Source organism: Onychostoma macrolepis, chromosome 23 (assembly GCF_012432095.1).
Source record: "Onychostoma macrolepis isolate SWU-2019 chromosome 23, ASM1243209v1, whole genome shotgun sequence".
Classification (NCBI taxonomy): domain Eukaryota; kingdom Metazoa; phylum Chordata; class Actinopteri; order Cypriniformes; family Cyprinidae; genus Onychostoma; species Onychostoma macrolepis.
The window spans coordinates 18840861-18860473 of record NC_081177.1 but is presented as its reverse complement, the minus strand read 5'-3'; the positions used below and the strand labels follow the sequence as shown (position 1 = coordinate 18860473).

General features: G+C 37.5%; 1 protein-coding gene across 3 annotated transcripts in view; it reads right to left on the bottom strand.

Annotated features, from left to right (window-relative positions):
* tafa1a (TAFA chemokine like family member 1a) overlaps positions 1-19613 on the bottom strand; it is a 49598-nt gene that overhangs the window by 3623 nt on the left and 26362 nt on the right. For 2 of the 3 annotated variants that reach the window (XM_058763857.1, XM_058763856.1), the window contains exon 3: positions 2445-2585. In XM_058763857.1, the coding sequence (XP_058619840.1) occupies positions 2445-2585 (141 nt within the window). The remainder of the gene's footprint in view (positions 1-2444; positions 2586-19613) is intronic. The other variant, XM_058763858.1, reaches the window with a different exon arrangement.

Sequence of the window (19613 nt, the reverse complement as noted above, 5' to 3'; positions counted from 1 at the left end):
CAAGAGCTCTGTTTTTTTTTTTGATAAAAATTCACTTTACTGAGGTCTCTTATCCTCCAAAAAGTAAACAAAGTGTCTCATACATAACATGTAGCCTTCAATGTCATGTACTCCTTTGACAGAGAGAGGGAGAGTTAGCCTTCAGCCTCATATCCTAGAATATCAATGTGAATAAGAGGAGCGAGACCAGTTTTAATGGCCATCATCTCAGTGACACTTCAGTAAATGTGTCATCTCGGTTTAACTAGGAAACAGAGATCAAAAAAATGCAACAAAATTTTGCATTTTTAATCCTAATTACTGCTAAAATATGATATAGCTACTTCGGTTAATGTTACTGCTGCAAAACCTAAATACACTGATTATGATTACTTTCAAATCTTAAATAAAAATAAAATAAAATATGGGAACTTCTTCAAAAATGTGGTTAAAGCTTCCAGAATCTTTCTGCCATTGTTTTTAAATCACTTTTTTTGCAGAATCTGTGTAGATATAAAATATTAGCCTATCGTTACTTGTAGTTACTGCTGGAAGATGAAAATGAACTAATAAAAATATCAATTTAATTAATGTATCAGTTAATTACTTCAGTTAAAATAACTGTTTCAAATCATAAAAACATTATATGGGATACCTTTAAAAATGAAGAATCTTTTTGTCATTGTTTTTTAATTACTTTTTTGGCAGAAATTTTATTTTTTTAAACGGTAAACCAGCAACAACATAAAGTTCCAAGTAACTTAAGGCATCTTTGGACCAAACGCATTTGCTTTTTCCCCTGCTGCTTTAAATAAATCAAGACTTTTTCAGAGCACAGACCATCGTTGTGTATTTTTCTTTTTTTTTCTTTCTTTTTTTTTTTTTTTTGGTAAAATATCAACTACAGAAATCACACACACATACACACACACACACACACACACACACACACACAAATATCAGGAAAAAGTCCCATCCACACACACTTCTGCCTCTGAACTCTATTAGACAACATACTGCAGCCTGTAAAGATGAAACAGCAGCTGCCTATATATTTATGTCTTGCAAAGTTTGAACAGAATTTTTTATTAATCATGATGCTAACCCTTGATTTAGCCCTTGCTATTTAATCAAATACAGCCTCAGTCACCGTTTATCTTTTTTCCATACAATGACAGTGAAAGGTGACTGATGCCGTCATTCTGTTTTACATCTCCTTTCCACAGAATAAAGAAAGTCACAGTTTTGGAAAGGCATGACGATGAGTAAATGATGCTAGAATCTCTTCAAGTTGAGCCTTTAGGTGTTTTAATATCCAAAAAACGACACACTTCACCTTTAGGAATAGAATATCCTAACGAGCTTGACATGGGGAAAAGGTTGGATGCTCCTCCGCGAGATTCAGTCAAAGTTAATGTTCTTTGATTATCTCTGGGTGTGTTGCGAGTGAGATGTTCTCCCAGAAGTGTTAGTTTACAGCAGCTCGTTTGTCATAAGGACAGAGCATTAATAATGAAAAGCCCTGAGGATCTGAGCTTTTCTAGGGCAGGGACACTGCAAGAGCGACCCTGAACAGAGTTTCTTCAAACACACCACACCTTAAAAAGCTCCACAGTCTTTTGGAGCACTTTGCAGCTTTACACCGCTGCACAGAGTGTGTTTTAGCACAGCTGCACTGTGCAAGCCTGTTCACACACTGCAAAGCTGTATTGAGATGGTTCAAAACAGTCAAGCATCTGTTAAATTTCTTAATCGGAACAGATTTGGTGAATGGGTGCCATCAGAATGAGAGTCCAAACAGCTGATAAAAACATCAAAATAATCTACATGACCATCAATTAACATATTGTGAAGGGAAAAGCTGCATTTTTAAAAAAATAAACAAATCCATCATTAAGGCATTTCAACTTTAAACCATCACTTCTGGCTAAAACACAAGTTCATAATCCATAATAATGCTTCCTCTTGTCCTCACATCAAAATCCACCAACATACATACTTGTTTAGACCTGTTTTGGACTGTTTTTACTTGTAAACTGTGCTTGATCTGTGCATATATCTCTCCTGATTCAGACAAGATTGCTTTTTCACTGGAAAAAGCAATTTTAAGGATAGTGGACTTGAAAAACCTCCTAATGATGGACTTGTTTATCACAAACGTAGCTTTTTGCTTCACAAGATGTTAATTTATGGACTGGAGTTGTGTGGATTACTTGTGGATTATCGTGATGTTTTTATCAGCTGTTTGGACTCTCATTCTGACGGCACCCATTCACTGCATCTATTGGATCTATTGGTGAGCAGCTGATATGCTACATTTCTACACATCTGCTCCAAGTAAGAAACAAATCTTCACCTACATCTTGGATGACTTGGATGTGAGTAAATTTTTAGCTAATGTTAATTTTGGTGTGAATTATTCCTTTATTTAGGACTTCATCCATGGTTGCTGTCTCTTCACTTACCGTCAACACAGGAGGGTTTATTCCTGGTGGTTCCTGCCACTTTCCCTGGTAAACAGGAGCACTTCACTGTCTGAGATCTCTCTTCAATCTTGTTTTTGTTACAGCACCTGTGTGCTGCAATCACCTCGCATGTCCCTCCTTCTGTCGAAAGACAAAGCCATTAGTAAACAAACAAAAACTCCTGACTCGCCACGTGGATCTACATTTGCAATCATTATCTCATGCATGTCATCTTTCATGGTCCTCTTATATTGCCACATAATTCATCATGCGTTTCAATGTAGACACCGCAGACACTCCTTAGGGAGGATGAGGTAGTGCTTTAGAAGCAGAAGAGAAAAGAGAAGTGGAGAGGGAGTGAGATATATATGAGAGATGAGACACATATTTTGTACAGGTATATATACCATATTTTAGATCCAAATTTTATTATTTGATTTTAATATATTTTGTCTCTTTTTTCCCCTACATTGTTTTTACAGTATATTAACCTTATTTTTTTCTGTTATTTTATTCCTTGTCCCTTTCCTTTATTTTTCCATTCAGTTCTTTTGATTTAGTTTATTTGTTCCTTTGTTTTATTTTCCCATTGAAGTATTCTTTACTTCATTTATTATTTTATATTTCTTCTTTGTCCATTTATAAAAGTTCTCCTTCATTATTTCTTATTTACATACCATTATTATTTTTTATTTATTTATGCCTTGTCTCTTCCTTTTATTTTCATTATATTTGTCCTACATTAAGTTTATTTTTTTCTCTTTTTGCTTTTATTTTCCACTTCTCTCTCTCTTTTATATTCCCATTATTTGTCCTTTCATTTATGTTCCCATTAAAATCTAATATTCCTTTATTTACTTGCTAATTTGTTATTACCTTGACTATTTCTTTTTATGTTTTCCTTTTATGCATCCCTTGTCTCTTTCTTTATTTCACCTTATTTATTTTCTGAATGGTCTATTTCAGTACAGCAGTATGCTCTGCCAATACTATAAATTCAAACAATCATGCTAATAAAGCTTTGCTGACTCTAATAGAAGAGAAAAGGCTCTGTAGGATCAGGACAAAGGGAATGATGGGTAACTGCTGCAATTTGTCTTAAGAGCACTTTAACAATGAATGATCTAAAATAAACCGAAGTCCTTTAAGAATGACAGCCTTTAAGTTCCTGTATTCATAGTGCGATATTACAAAACACTCGGCTAATCCAGCCTTTAGAGACAGATATATCAGATAGAGATGGAAAATCCTCAGTTCATGAGCAGATTGGACCTATTGTTCACTGAACTGAGCACCATTCTGCAGTGCTCTCTGAATTCAAGGTTATATGAATAGATTGTTATTTTAACAAATATATTCAGTAAATACACTGAAAAGCAAAGGGATGACTTGCTATTTTAAAGCATATAGGCCACTGTACATTTGTGTCAAAAACAGATTTGTGCGAACAGGTGAATCAAATGAAAAAAACACATCAGCCCACTGGAGAAATGAACTACTCAATATAAAACTGATAAAACAGTTCAAGTACTGTTTATATCAGTGCAAAACACCCACAGAGACCAATTATTAAAGGGATAGTTAATCCAAAATGGAAAATTGTCATATTAACATACTCTTATTTTGTTCCAAACCAGTATGGCTTCTGTTCATTTTGAAGATTATCCTGATCAATCTGTTTTTAATATAATAGAAGTGAATTGTGAGGGGGGTTGTCAAGAAAGCAGCTCTAGTTCATACCCAACAAACAGAGCCTTCCCCTAATACTCCCATGTGGTTCCCTTTTTTAAATGTATTTATTTATTTGGAACAAAATAAGAACGTTCTTGGAATGTTGCCTTTAAGTTCTTTGTTAATAACCTAAAGAGAATCTTCCCACAACGTTCCCTGCAGGTTATTTTTTGGTTTAATTTTGTAACCTAAAGATAACCTTGCCAGAACGTTGCCTGCAGATTATTTTAGGACGGTCATCTGAAGAGAACCTTTCCTGAACGTCACCTGAAGGCTATTTTTAGTTTTATAGGAAAATAGGTTTATTTTCATAAAGATGTAAACTAATTAAAACTTTGCATATGTTTCTGAGTGATGCCCAACATTAATAAGTGTATTTTTTTTAATAAAGAAACTATTTGCAAAATAGTTTGCAGATGTCTAAAATAAGCTTTTAATAAAGTATAAATTAAAGCAGTCAAATCGCATTATAATGATCAGATAAATCTAATCATATAGCTAAAATATTAATCCAAGTTTATGCGAAGTCTGCAAAAAAAAAAAAAAAAAAAAAGCATAAACACCTGGGTTTGTTTGTAGCCCATCTTCTTTCTATCTGCATGCGTATCTCCAGCACGCGCTTTCTCCTGTCTTCCACAGAAAGCGCCGGCGCAGTCACGTAACTTAACGATCATTTCGTTTTACTGACCTGACCTGAGCACTATATTTTAAGTCTGATTAAGAAACATAAGATGTATGTGAGAAAAGACTGAAATTAAAGTTGTTATTCACAAAATGTTTGAAAATCTCATACATTCCTGTGACAAGGAAGCAGTGTCGTCTGATTTGTGAATGAATCGTTCTTTTGAGTCGGAAATTTTCATTGAATCGGTTGATTCAGCTCACAAAGCCAGTCTAAATGATTCATTCGCTGATTTGGTTCCCGAGTTCATTTCACTCGCTCAAAGATCCGGGAACAGAAAAATAACATCAACAACAACTTGCATTTCGGTCTGTTTCTCGCACAAAGCTATCGTATGACTTTATAAGACCAGCACACAATTAAAATAGACCACTTTTATGGTGTTTTGTGTTATTTTTAAAGCCTACTGTAAAAGCCCGCTGACCGTTTATCGTATGGAAAACGGCAAATATGGAAAAGTTTGACTAAACCAAAAATGTTTGGTTTAAGAAAGAAAGTCCTGTTCATTGAGAATAACATGATGGTGAGTAAATGATCATTTTCATGATTTTTATACAGTGGCCGAGAGAGCTCAACGCGCTGAAAATAGAAAAAAAACAACAACTGCAAATTAAGAAAACAACTTCATCAATTTGACAACACACGTGCTGCAAATGCTCACAACACAACTAAATAAAGAAACGAACTGCAAATACTCACAACACAACCAAAGAAACGTGCTGCAAATAAAATTATTTATTTGGTTGTGTTGTGCGCATTTGCAGCACCTGCTGTCAAATTGATGAAGATGTTTTCTTCATTTGCTGGTTCTTTTTCTATTTGCATGTGTTTTCTGAAGTTGCAGCGCATTGAGCTCTCTCGGCCACCGTTTCCCCTTCTGGAACTCAAGCTACATCGGAAAACGCTAGGGGAACGCCTTCAGCGAGATCATGCTCTGAATCATATGTGTAATCAGTCCAATCGATGGGCGAGACGTCACGGGCAGGTCAATCAGCTCAATCAGAGCAGATGGCGCTTTGGCATCGAGATGTCGTTCTCGCTCATATGAAAGAGTTCTAAACGCCAAGAAAAGTGTACTTTCTCCATTACAGAAGACTACTTATCTGGGCGTGGTGTGGGATTCGACCACGATGCAGGCACGTCTGTCTCCTGCTCGGATCGAGTCGATCCTCACTGCAGTCGCGAGAGTCAGAGAAGGCCGGTGACTCACTGTCAAGCAGTTTCAAAAACTGCTGGGTCTGACGGCTGCTGTGTCCAACATGATACCTTTTGGCCTGCTGTACGTGAGGCCCCTATAGTGGTGGCTCAAGACCAAGGGGTTCTCCCAGAGGGGAAACCCGCTTTGCATGATCAAGGTAGGCAATGCCTACGTGCCTTAGACATGTGGAGGAAACCTTGGTTCTTGTCTCAGGGCCCAGTGCTGGGAGCTCCTTGTCGCCGTGTAACGCTGAGTGGCCACCCTGCCTGCGGTCTGTGGAGTGGGCGCCATCTCACGTGGCACATCAACTGCCTGGAGATGCTGGCCGTGTTTTGAGCATTGAAACACTTCCTTCCGGACCTAAGAGATCGCCATGTGTTGGTGCGCACCGACAACACAGCGGTGGTCTTTTATATCAACCACCAGGGAGGTCTGCGTTCGCGCCCCTTATACAAGTTGGCACACCAGATCCTTGTGTGGTCCCAGGACAAGCTCCTCTTGCTGAAAGCAGTGCACATTCCTGGGCATCTCAGTATGGGAGCAGACATCCTGTCGAGGCAGGGGCCGAGGCCTGGGGAATGGATGCTTCACCCCGAGGTGGTGAAGCAGATATGGAGAGTTTTTGGCCAGGCTCAGGTGGATTTGTTTGCAACTCATCAGACATCGCACTGTCCCCTCTGGTTCTCTCTGACTCATCCACCTCCACTGGGGCTGGATGCTATGGCACAGACTTGGCCGAGGCTTCGTCTGTACGCCTTTCCCGTCTGTACGAGTTCTAGAGAGAATGCGCCGGGATGGGGTCCGTCTATTGCTAGTAGCCCCATTCTGGCTGGGCTGAGTATGGTTCTCGGACCTGATTTCTCTCCTCGACGGCTCTCCATAGGAGATTCCCATCAGGAGAGCTCTCCTCTCACAGGCGGAGCGCATTATTCTTCACCCCCACCCAGAGTTGTGGAATCTGTGGGTGTGGCCCCCTGTGGGGGCACAACTCATAGCCTCTGGTCTCTCAACCGAGGTTGTTGAGACCATCCTCCAATCTAAAACTCCCTCAATGAGGAAACTGTACGCCCTGAAGTGGACACTCGTCACTTCATGGTGCGGAGACCACCGGCTTGACCCAGTTAACTGCCCGATTGGTACAGTGCTGGCCTTGCAGTCCCGTTTCTTCGCAGGGTTAACCCACTCCACCCTGAAGGCTGAAGGACCTATAGCGGTCTACCACGGCCCTCTTGGTGGTCAGTCAGTGGGCAAGGACCCCCTGGTTACAAGTTTCCTCCGCGGTGTGATGAGGCTGAGGCCTCAGGTACGATCTCGTGTCCCTCCTTGGGACCTCGCTGTGGTGCTGGAAGCTCTCTGTAGGCCTCCCTTTGAACCTAGTTTGGTTCCAAAACACAATAAACGCCATTTAAAAAAAAAAATGTAGTTAACACCAAAATCAGTATTGTATCTGGTCGGTATTGAAAAGTCAATTTTTAATTTTTTAATTTGAAAAGTCTCCCTTCTCTGCAGAACGCGATATATCCGCTCAACCAATCACAGCGCACCATTCCACGCGCTGTAGATATCCGAGTTTTCCTCATCTACTTTGTACTTTGTGATCAACAACAACAACAAAAAAAAAGGGCTGCACGATAAATCGCATGTGATTGTCATGCGCATCTCGTCAGTAAAGCCGGTTTTATGATAGCAAATCTCCATCACGTGCTTTCAGATGGAGCAGCATTTAATACACAGAGCTGTAGATCACTGACAAGCTACGCAATATCGCGTTCATTATCGCAGATGAATCGCATTCGATTATGAACGTAGCTTCATTATATATTGCGTAGCTTGTCAGTGTAAGTGTTTTTATTAATGCCATTAATGTTTTTTGTTAATACAGCGTATAGCACTAGTCAACTAAATGAATGTAACATTGGCAAAGATGAATGCACTTTTGGAAGTTGAATGTAAGGGAAATGTTATTTTGGAATTTCTGTGGTCTAATGTGATGTTGTTCATGATGAAATTTTATTTTATTGTTGTAATTCATTTATATAATTAACAAGATGACCCGCTGAATTCATTTTGGGAGCGATGACTGGTTGAATGTAGGCTATTTTTAGTCCAGTGCCTGTATATAAGATTCAGAAGCTGTCATGTGGATTAACTTGCTTTGTTGTGTATTTTCAACAGTTTCAATATGAAAAATAACCTTTATATTGATTCAATGGATTGCATTTAAAAAAAAAAAAAAAACGTGTCATGGATTTATTGCATTTTGGGGGAAAAATGATCTCTTTTTATAATAATACTTTGAAAATCAAAATCTGGATTTGAATTTTTAATGTTATTATAACCTAAAGATGGTATGTGAAAGTTTGAAACAGAAATTAGTGGTTTTCGTCTTGCCACTTTCTTGGTAAAGAAAACACATTTTTACTCAAATTAATCAAAATGGATTTATAGCGTTTTGGAACCAAACTCTTCAGATTGTCTTCTTACATTAAAAACTATATTTCTCTTAGCAATATCTTCTCTAAAGAGAGTTGGGGATCTGCAGGCCCTTTCTGTGGCCCCTTCCTATCTCGACTTTGCGCCCGGTCTGGCTAAAGCTTTTCTGTACCCTCGTGCAGGGTATGTCCCTAAGGTCCCCTCCTCTACACCACGGCCTGTCGTACTTCAGGCATTTTGTCCTCCTCCCTTCAAGGAGCCCAACCAGTAGAAGCTTAATTGTATGTGTCCAGTGCGAGCAGATTTGCCAGTCTGGCGGCGTGGACATCTCGTTCCCCTAGCGTTTTCCGACGGAGCTTGAGTTCCCTCGGGGAACCATGGTTGCATATGTAACCTGGGACGATTTTTTTGCTTAATTTTTTTAAACTTTAGCACCAGCAAGCTAGTCATCAGGGACTATATAACATACAGCGGAAAGATGTGGCACATAATGAATTTGCTTGATAAAATATTGATATAGGTTTTTTAAACAAATAAAATGACATTCAATTTAAGTATTTTTATGTAGCAACATCTAGCACGACATACCAAATTGTGTAATTTTATAGGCTACAAAAATGTAAAAATAATACAAGAAATAATACAAACATTAACCTTCATCTTCAGTCCAGAAAACAAAAAGGTTTTCCATATAGTCCTCTTACAGTCCTAAGGTGTCAGAAATGATTCAGATCCAGTAAGGAAAATGGCATACAATGTGTGCACCTGCTAACACAGTTCCAGTCATGGCCGTACTGTATTGTAACTAGAAGGTTTGGCTTCGAGGAGTCAAACAGACAAATAGCATTGTGGAAATCAGGAAACAATAATGCTCCACTGAGAACTATTGTGGATTGTTGAGTAGGCCTTGTTTGTGCCTCTTTAATTATGAAAAATACTCCATTTCCCGGTGGGGCTTCAGTCAGAATTCACAGGGGTTTGTTTTCTTTAAAGCCTAGTCTTAATTACATAAGACAGACCCAGTCTCCGCTTTGATCTATCAAGAGAGGGAGAAAATGCAGGAGCTCCTGACTAAAATATCTTCACTCCTCGATGAGCGTAAACAGAGCAGTGGGCCTCTCATTTGGGGATTTGAAAAGAGTTGAGGAAAGGGGAGAAAAAAATTTTAAATGCACTTTCAAAAATCAATAAAAATGTAAATAGCTTCTCTGTCTCCAGCTTCTTAGGCTCTCATTACCTCTAGATTGAAGTTAGTCAAAACAGGAGGGGAGAGACACACAAAGAAAGACAGGAACAGAGTGCTGCCTGTCGACTGTTTTAACAGCACATCAGAATATTTTAGAGTGCTTCTGAATGTTTAAGCAGGTGACAGTGGACAGCTCAGATCCATGCAGGGAAGTGATTGCTTTTTGTATTCTGTCACTTCGTGCGACTCGCTAAAATTGATTGCTGAACCTCAGGGGCTTAACGTTATCTCGTATAGGCCTCCGTGTGGCTCCTTCCTACTCAACATATCAAAAAGAGGGTCAGAGGACTTTTAAAGCTGTGGTAAAGCACTGTCAAGCAGCTTTCATTAACTGGACCTTATGTCAGTGTGTGTGCGCGCACATACTGTATACTGGAACCAAAAGTCTGAGACCACTAGTGAAAATGATGCTGTTTTGCTTTTTTTTTCATTACAAATTGAGTGAAAAGTTGAACTGATAAATTACATTAATTTGTTGTAGAATTTGTTCTCTTTTTGCTTTAATGACAGCAGCTCTTGAGCTGCATGAACTCCATAAGACTGTGTAAAACCTGGTATTCTCCAGCATGATTTGAGATGATCCTAAGAGCATCTTGAGCTTCAGTGGAAGCAAGAACATCTGACCATCTGTACAAATAGTCACATGTTTACTTACTTGATTAGTGACCTAGAAATAGTGCAAAATCTTAAATAGGACTATGTCTTAATCATTTTACGTCATAACGTAGGGCTGCACGTTTTGTGGGAAAAATCTAATTGTTATATTTCTTATACATATTATTGTCACACAGTTTGTAGATACGGGAAGAAGGAGGCGGGAACCAGCGACCATTCAAAGACTTTAATAATAAAATAAACAAACAATAAAATGAAAGTAAGCGCACACAAAACACAAAATAAAAGTCCAGGCCTGGTCCTCTCTCGTCTACCACTGTCGCAAAGAGTAGTTCTTTGACTTTCATCACTCCTCCTTTTATCCTTCCGGAGCTCCTCCGTGGGACTCGAGACCGGTGAATAGCGCATTATCATTAAACTCCACCGGCCTTGCACCGGTCCCAATCATCACAATAAGAATTGAGATTATATATCAACATGACTATAAAAAATTATTATTAATAATAATAATAATAATAATAACAATAACTATTGTTAAATATTAAACAAAACTGCTGTAAAATAATTTTTTTTAATTAAAAATATAATAATTTTATATTACAGTATTTTATACAGTAAATTATAATAAATTTATTATTATCTATAAAATCTGTCTTAATTAATTTGCAAACTGATGGGAAGCTAGTTGGTGCATGTTGCATTACTAAAAAGCATATGTAGAGAGGCTTTTGTGTAGAATTTTCTAGAGCTGCTTTGTGGCGCTGAAAACTCTGTATCATTAGCTGCTTGCGCGTAAAAGAACACAGTGCTGCGCTTCACTCTGAAACATGCAGCGCAAATATTTGACTAAATTGCACCCTTTGCGATTTGATAATCACACTAAGCGAAATCAAGATTTCTATTTTATTTTTATTAATCGTGCATCATAGCATTTATTTGTCCTAAAATGTTTTATGATCAGATTTAAATTAGATTCCCAAAAGCTCAGAGTTTGGACCTCACTTTGTACCATCAACCAGACTACAATACTGCATTTTCCTATTCCTTTTTTAAAACCTTATCCCATTTTTAGCATTTTTCTGGTTCCTTTCATCAAATTTATATCTGAAATTAGATCCGGTATCCGTTTAAATGGAAGAAGCCAAAAGCAGTCTAGCACTTTGCTGCCATAATGTTCACTAACCTTTGCTGGAATGTCTCAAAAATATCCCGAAAATTCAATTTAAAAGTCTTGCTTATAATTCCATAAAATGTTAACGACTAAGCAAACTTAGAAAACCTACAGAGTATCATTGAATGGTGCTGAGTATCATATTTTTAAAAGACATAACATAAGGTCACCCTGAGGGAGTGTGGGCTACACCGCTGATTGATCAAGCGGATGCGCTGATAGCTGCTGTGGTAGGGAATCCTGCATCATACTGCTTACTACAAGGGCTATTTCAGGCACTTATTCAGTTTAATGGATATGAGACCAGGCCATCGGGGACCAATAAAAGCTCATTTTCCTGCAGCAGCCAGGGTGGGGAGAGAGAAAAATAGACAGCGTATTACACACGGGCTATAACTTTGACTCTTCTGCTGTCTAATTAGCCAGCTGGAATGTGTGTGTGCGTCGTGTCTGTCTGTCTAGAGAAGGCGTAGTGTGCGCATTCAGCCTCAATTGTTCCATTCATCCGCAGCCATCTGCGGGAGAGTTTCCCCTGACAGGCAGGTTATATCACAACCTCTCAACAGCAAACAAACACGCTTTCAGAGGACAAACAAACAGCGACAGATGAGCAGGCACAATGCGGCTCTGACTATAAACATATGAGCCTGGACAGGAAAGATTTCAGTCACATGCTGCAAAATAGCTAGAAGCGAAATGGGACAATGAAAAGAGGAGTCAGTCTGGGTGAGGAGACAGAAATGCTGCACACTGAAAGCAAAATCCTGACAGGATCTGTTCCCGTATAGCTATGCTCCTTATGACGAATTTACAGTGTGTGTAATTAAAGTGTGTAATTTTTTTCAACGTTCGATGTCTCCTATCAGAATTTAATTTACAGAACCATCTGTAATTAAGCCACCTTTCTTACAGAAGTGTAAAAACTCTGTGGCACTTTGTGTGAATGAATAGTTCAACGTCAAAATCTGGCTCAACCAATGGTGTAAGGTTTTGGGCAGGTATAACTGTTGACATATTGATAAGCGGGGCAAAGGGGTGTTTACAATTTCTTGGGAAAACCTGTTTGGAAACAGTAAGTGCTTGCAAGGCAGCAATTTATAAAAAATTTTGTTGAAGTGTCTATGTATACTAAAGTGCAAATAGCCTGTCTATACTTACTCCGCCCACCATTGTCTGGTTGAGTCAGACAAAATTACATCCAGAACAGAAGCACTGGCATGGAGAGTAATGGTAAATGTAGATTTTGATGTGAGTTTGGACTTGAGTTCCTTCCCATTCTTCTCCCTTTTCCGATTACATATCAGCTCAGAGAGGCATTTATTTTAAATAAAAATGCAAATAAAGTGCCTAATGGGTATTAATAAGCCTAATTGAAATTGGATGTAGTTGTGTTTATGAGACGAGCTGCACATCGGACATGATGTGTGCAGTTCATGTTGTTACCATCTTACTGGACCTTTGAGGACAGTGAGCAGATGGATGAATATGGTTATGGTAGAGGTGTAGGAGTGGGTTAGAGTTAGGCATAGAAAAAAGTAAGATAGCAAAAATGTAATAAATAAAAACATATGTATTATTGTTAATATTTTTTGTTGTTATTATTGCATGCTGTTTTGTAATGTAGTACAATGCACTGAGGTGGAAATATTATTTGCCAGTTTTTGCAAGTAAAAATAGCATCTACCACTTTTTATACAAAGAAATGCTGTTATTTTCACTTAGTGTAAATAGCATCGATCGCTATTAGTGTTAATAACACTTAACACTGTTTGCTTTTAGTGCAAATAACTTTGTTTTCTCCACAGTATTTTGCAATTAATTCAGCTTGCTTAATGTGCAGACTCTATTTTTGGTAAATAATTTTAGCCTTAGGTGTACTATTTATTTATTTATTTTACAAACATTATATTTTACTATTTATACACTCTTAAAAACACTGGGTTAAAACAACCCAACTTTATTTTTTACAATAATAATAATAGCTTTTTTCATGAATTACTTACAGACTAATTAATGTAATTTTTCCTTTAAAGTAAAAAGAAAACAATTTGTTTGAATATTTCTCTTTTTAGGGTCTCCTTCCTTTTTTTAAAGTCATCTACCAAACACAGAGACTGCTTCCTTACAGTTATTTTCTGTCACTACTTCTTTATTATTCATCCTATCCCCCTAAACCAGGTCTGTTTAAATCGAGCCAGCAAACAAGAATGTCTCAAAGCCCGAAACCAGAAGGTTTCTTAAGGTGACCTTGGCAGAATACAGGTTTTAGACATACACTCTGACAGTGCTGTCAACAGCAGTTGATGAGAGAGCAGACTGATGACACGCAGAAAAATCACAACCTCCACCGCTATTACACACTGGCCAGGGGTGTTTATTCCTGTGGGTGTTACATCACAGAATGCTGTCACTCTTCTGGGAAAAGCTGAAATTGGTGAGTACTGTTTACTGATGAATTGCTTTATCCTCGCAACCCTCAAAACAAATTTGTCACCGATAGAAAAAAACCTGTTTCTCACAAGCAAGCTGCTACCACCAGGGCAAAGAATGAACTCTGAGGCAACGAACAGAGGTTATCTATTCCAGTGCACATGAAACGCATCCCTAGCAGTGTATTTTTACCCAGTGGAATAAAGGATAACAGGGGTTTACTGCTACAGAAAAACATCCACCAACAGAGCAGAATTATTACCCTGTGAAGGAAAAAACCCCCAAAAAAATCAGTATCTGTACACAAATGTTTGGGGTCGATGAGATTTTTTTTGAAAGTTTTTCTCTTATGCTCACCAAGGCTGCAATTATTTGATCAAAATGACAGTGAAAACAGTAATATTATGAAATAATATTGCATTTTAAAATAACTATTTTCTATTGTAATAGATTTTAAAATGTATTTATTTATTTACATTTATTTTTGTGATGACAAAGCTGAATTTTCAGCAGTTTTCACGTGATCCATCAGAAATCATTCTAATGTACTGAGTTGCTGCTCAAGAAACATTCCTTATTACTGTATGTTGAAACCAGTTGTAATGCTAAATATTTTTGCAGAAACTTTGATGAGTAGAAAGTTTAAAAGAATAACATTTTTTGACATAGAATTTTTATTGTAACAATGTCTTTACTCTCACTTTTAATCAATTCAACGCATCTTTGTATTACATTTTACATAAAAGTATAAAAGAATCTGACCCCAGACTTTATATTTTTTGTTATACAATTTTTCTTCCCAAATATTATTCTTTAAGCATGTTTAGATAGTCACTATTATATTAAGTATATCATTTTTGCAGCAACAATAAACTGCGAAGGCCTTTTTCTACTAAGTCATGTGAGAATTATCTTTGTACAGAATTCATTCTCATTCTCTGTTGAGGTCTGGGCTCTGACTGAACGACTCCAGGACATTACACACTTTGGTTTTAAGTCACTTCAGTGACTTTTGTTGTAAGTTCTTTCTGTAGGAAGATGAATCATCTTCCGCGTCCCAGAGCTCCTTACTGCGCCACCAGGATTTTTCTACTTTGCTTTCGATTTTGTTCTCTATCCATTTTCCTTTCGCTTTTTTATGAGTTTTCTGGTCCGTGCCGCAAAGAATCGTGCCTCAAGCGTGATGCTGCTTCACAGTAGGGATGCTGTGCTCGTTGTGATGTGCTGTGTTAGGTTTGTTCTAATATAGCACTTTGTATTAAGGGCTGAAAGTTGGAATCTGGTCTAACTACAGAATCCTCTTCCAAATTGTGAGTCTCTCCTACACGCCTTTGGGCAAAACTCCTGCTGAGATGTGATGTGCGTGCGTGTGTGTTTTCTCCCAACAAAGTCGTTTTGGTTGTGCAGGCAGATTTCTGAACTGTGTTTGCTATTGTTGTCTCACATACACAGTCTTCCGTGTTTATCACAGAGGACTGTAACTCTGTTAGTGTTGCTGTGTTAGTGTTTCTGTTAATGACCTCTGCTTCTGTTTCTCCTCTCACCCAGACACTGTTTTGGAGAACAGCCAGTTATGGACAGATTCTCAGTTGTTGCTCGTGTCCAAACCATTTCAGTGATGGAAGTCTCTCTGCTCTGAGGTACATTAAGTTCTTTGGGTTGCCTTCCACTGACTGATATTTTTCAAGAACCTTGTCTCATAATTACTTTTAGTGTTCCTTGGTGTTTCTTTGGAAATACAATATCTCAGTACAGCTTGAAACGCACTCAAATGGATTCCTGTCAAGTGATTGTGTAACTTGGCAAAGGGTAATTAACTCTTATAAAAGTCATTTGTCAAGAAAAGGGGTGTATAGTACTAAATTATTTTCTTTTTAATTTATTTTAAAATTAATTAATATAATAGCAATTTTTTTCCCATTATAGTGCAGTGGGTTTAACTAGTTTTGCTTTAGAAGTTTACTTTGGATATCAATTAGAAACCCAGCAGAGAACCAAAATAGTTTTCTTGGAAACCAAAATCCATGTTCATTCACATTAGAATCTATATTTAATGTAGTCTGCGTCATATTTTCTTGTCATTAATATATAGCTTTATGGGTTTTGAGAATATAAGCATGCAACCTCTTTTTGCCTGAAGTCATGAATGTGCACCACCACCATATCTTTGGGTTTGATTCTACCATAGCTTTTGTGCAATCCATGCACGATTAGATGTTTAGTTGCATTTTATTATGTGCGTTTACCTGCTTGCAATTTGTGACCCATTTGTGGGTCAGGTTATAAGTTCATGCGGAAAGCCTTAGTGCTGAATTCTGATTTATTGCTCAAATCCAATTTTTTTTTCTTGGCTTGTACATTATTTTTTAAAATGATTTGTGTGTGAACTGATCATGGTCCTGAACCGACTCGCATGCGCAAAAGAACTATAACAAAGACGGCAAGCAGGGCTCTGTCATGTGGAAGGCCATTGAAGTCAGTGTTTACGCATGCATTTATAAGGTGATATACCGTGGAAACCTACGAATTTGTGCACAGGCTATAAGGAGAACAAAGACAGGATCGAGGAGATAATAATTAAATATTTACGATATGACTGAGTTTTGCTGGTATAGAGCTGTCACTGTAATACTTATGAGTTCTAACACCTGACTGTCGCTCCGCTGTCTACTTCAGCAACTGTCTTCCATATTCACCAGTGACCAAAAAACTACGCTATATAAAATCTTTGGAGTGATTTTGGATTTTGGAGATTGCAATGCAAAACATGTACCTGTACCTGATTTAGGAGCACATTTGGAAATGGACCATATCAGAATCGAACAGATTTCATGTGATTTGTGCTGTTCATATTGTCACAAAAAAAAAACAAAAAAAAAACTGATTTTAATCACATTTGAGCACAAAATTGGATTGGCCACTTTTTCCTGCATTCTGAATGTAGTTTTTTTTTTTTTTTTTTTTTCTAATATATATATCAGAATAAGAATCAGAATTAGCTTTATTCACCAGGTGTGCGCAGACACACAAAGAATTTGTTGTGGGTTTTTTTTAAGGTGCTCCTGGTACATACATACATACACATCTGACATGAGAACATAAAAAAAAACAATAAAAAAAAGCATTTAAATAGTAAGACTTAACAATAGATGATAATAATAATAATAATAATGTGTATGAATCTGGAACAGTAGATTTATGTACAGATTTGTGCATTATTTACTTTATATACAGCTGTATAAATAAACAGATATGTATATGTATTTACATAATACTTGAGAAAGAGGCAATAATTAAAGATGGAGAATGAATTACAGAACACAGGTAATGACAGTGTTGGGCAAGCTACTTGGAAAATGTAGTGAGTTAAGCTAACAGTTACTCTTCATTAAATGAAGCTTAACTACACTAAAGCTACAGCCCTGGGAAATGTAGCAAGCTAAGTTACAGCAACATGGCAAAAGTAGTTTACTACATCCAAGCTATTAAAAAAACAATAATAATAATTCTATTCAACCAACGTCATACCAAGTCAATGCTCTCTCAGTGATCAATAAAACTGTCAGTCAAGCAGATAGACAGGCATCAGGTTAATTGTTTATTCAACAGCTGTTCCAAACCAATTTGGCAACAAAATCAGTATCAAATACAGGGCCGGATTGACCTCAAATTGTGACATAGGCTAAATAAATTTTTGCTGTCAGCCGGAAACTATTGGTATTGTGGCTTTATTGTACAGTATACAGATACATTTATATAAATGGTAACACTTCACAATAAGGTTCAGTAGTTAACATTAGATAACTAGTGTAGTTAACATGAACTAAGAATGAACAATATTTCTGCAGCATTTATCTTAACGTTAATTTCAACATTTACTAATGCATTATTAAAATCAAAAGTTGTTTGTTAACATTTGTTAATGCACTGTGAACTAACATGAACTACCAATGAACGACTGTATTTTCATTAACTAACATTAACAAAGATTAATAAATACTGTAACAAATGTATTTTAATGTAATACTGTAATCTATTTTGTACATTGTATGCTCATGTTAGATAGGGCCTAATACATTAGCTAACATTAATGAAATCGTATTGTATAGTGTTACCATATAGATGTTTAGGCCTACAGATAGGCTATGTTTATTTGCATCGTTGCATGTGTCATTATATTAATATAAACATTTCACCAAAATCAAGTTCAAATACGAAGCTTTTGACCAGCGAATGTTTTTGTTTGTTTGTTTGTTTTCTGACTCGTGTACCGTTTTCCCCAGTTTTCTGTCATTATGTGAGCGTTCAGTTTTTTCTGTTGTTTGTCCAAAGTATCATATTATAAAGGATTAAGCGCTTCGCACGAGCTATTTGGCTGTGACTCGACAACAAATGCTATAGACTACGAAACTCTTCTCCGCTCCTCAATACAAAAAACAAACAAACAAACAAAAAAAAAACATTAGCCTTTATAAATAGTGGTTTTTGAGTTTCAATCAACAGTTCTTTATTTACCGTCAGACTGCAAACAAGCTGAGATGCTCCAAAATGCGCGCCGCACTTCATTGACTAATAGAGGCGGGAGGAATAATGAGGTTTGACTGACAGTTTGAGGAGCCAATGGCGTTACGAGCTTTAGTGGCGGTGGCGTCACTTACTGATCCAGGATCAGTGATCCGTAGCTGTTATATTTCTGATTTGAGCTCGAGTTTCAGAATGCTTTCTTTGGATAATGTAACGTTAGCTTTTGTTGACGCTACCGCACTACTTGATCAAAAAAAGAGCTTAACTACCGAAAAGCTATTTGATTCAGAAAGCAGCGACGCTACCGCCACGCTACTGAGAAATGTAGTTAAACTAGTAGCGTCACTACTTGTAGCCACGCTACTGCCCATCACTGGGTAATGATCCATGTGTTAACTATTTAAGCTGGAGATGGCATGGGGGAAAAAAACTGTTTTTATGCCTAGATGTTCTAGTGCACAGAGATCTGTAGCGTCTGGCTGACTTTCAATATATAAGTTGAAAGTCAAAAAATGTGTAATACTGAAGAAGACTATTTCCATCTCAAACTAAAAACAGAAAAGGTAATTGTGGACTTAGGTTTAAAATAAGTAATAAAGACACACTGGGAGATAGTCGCAGTTATCATACATTTTTTCCATCTACGTAATATCTCGCGTATTCGATCCTCTCTCAGTCAGCAAGATGTTGAAACTGTTATACATGCCTTTGTTACATCCCAATTAGATTATTGTAATTCACTTTTTTGTGGCATCTCAGCTAATAATATCAAACGACTACAGTATGTTCAAAACTCTGCTGCTCGCTTGATTACTCACACTAGAAAGAACGATCACATTACCCCTATCCTTTATCATCTTCATTGGCTCCCGGTTTCCTTGCGTATAAACTTCAAAATACTAATTCTCACTTATAAAGCCCACCATAACATTGCTCCTCCTTATTTATCTGATTTACTTCTGCCATATGTTCCTGCCCGTTCATTAAGATCTTCTAGTGAGGGATTGTTAGTCACCCCTAAATTTCATCTGGTGACAATGGGAGCTAGGGCCTTCAGTGTTGTTGCTCCCAGATTGTGGAATGCTCTTCCCCAAACCATCCGTCAGGCATCCTCCCTTCTCTCCTTTAAAAACCTCTTA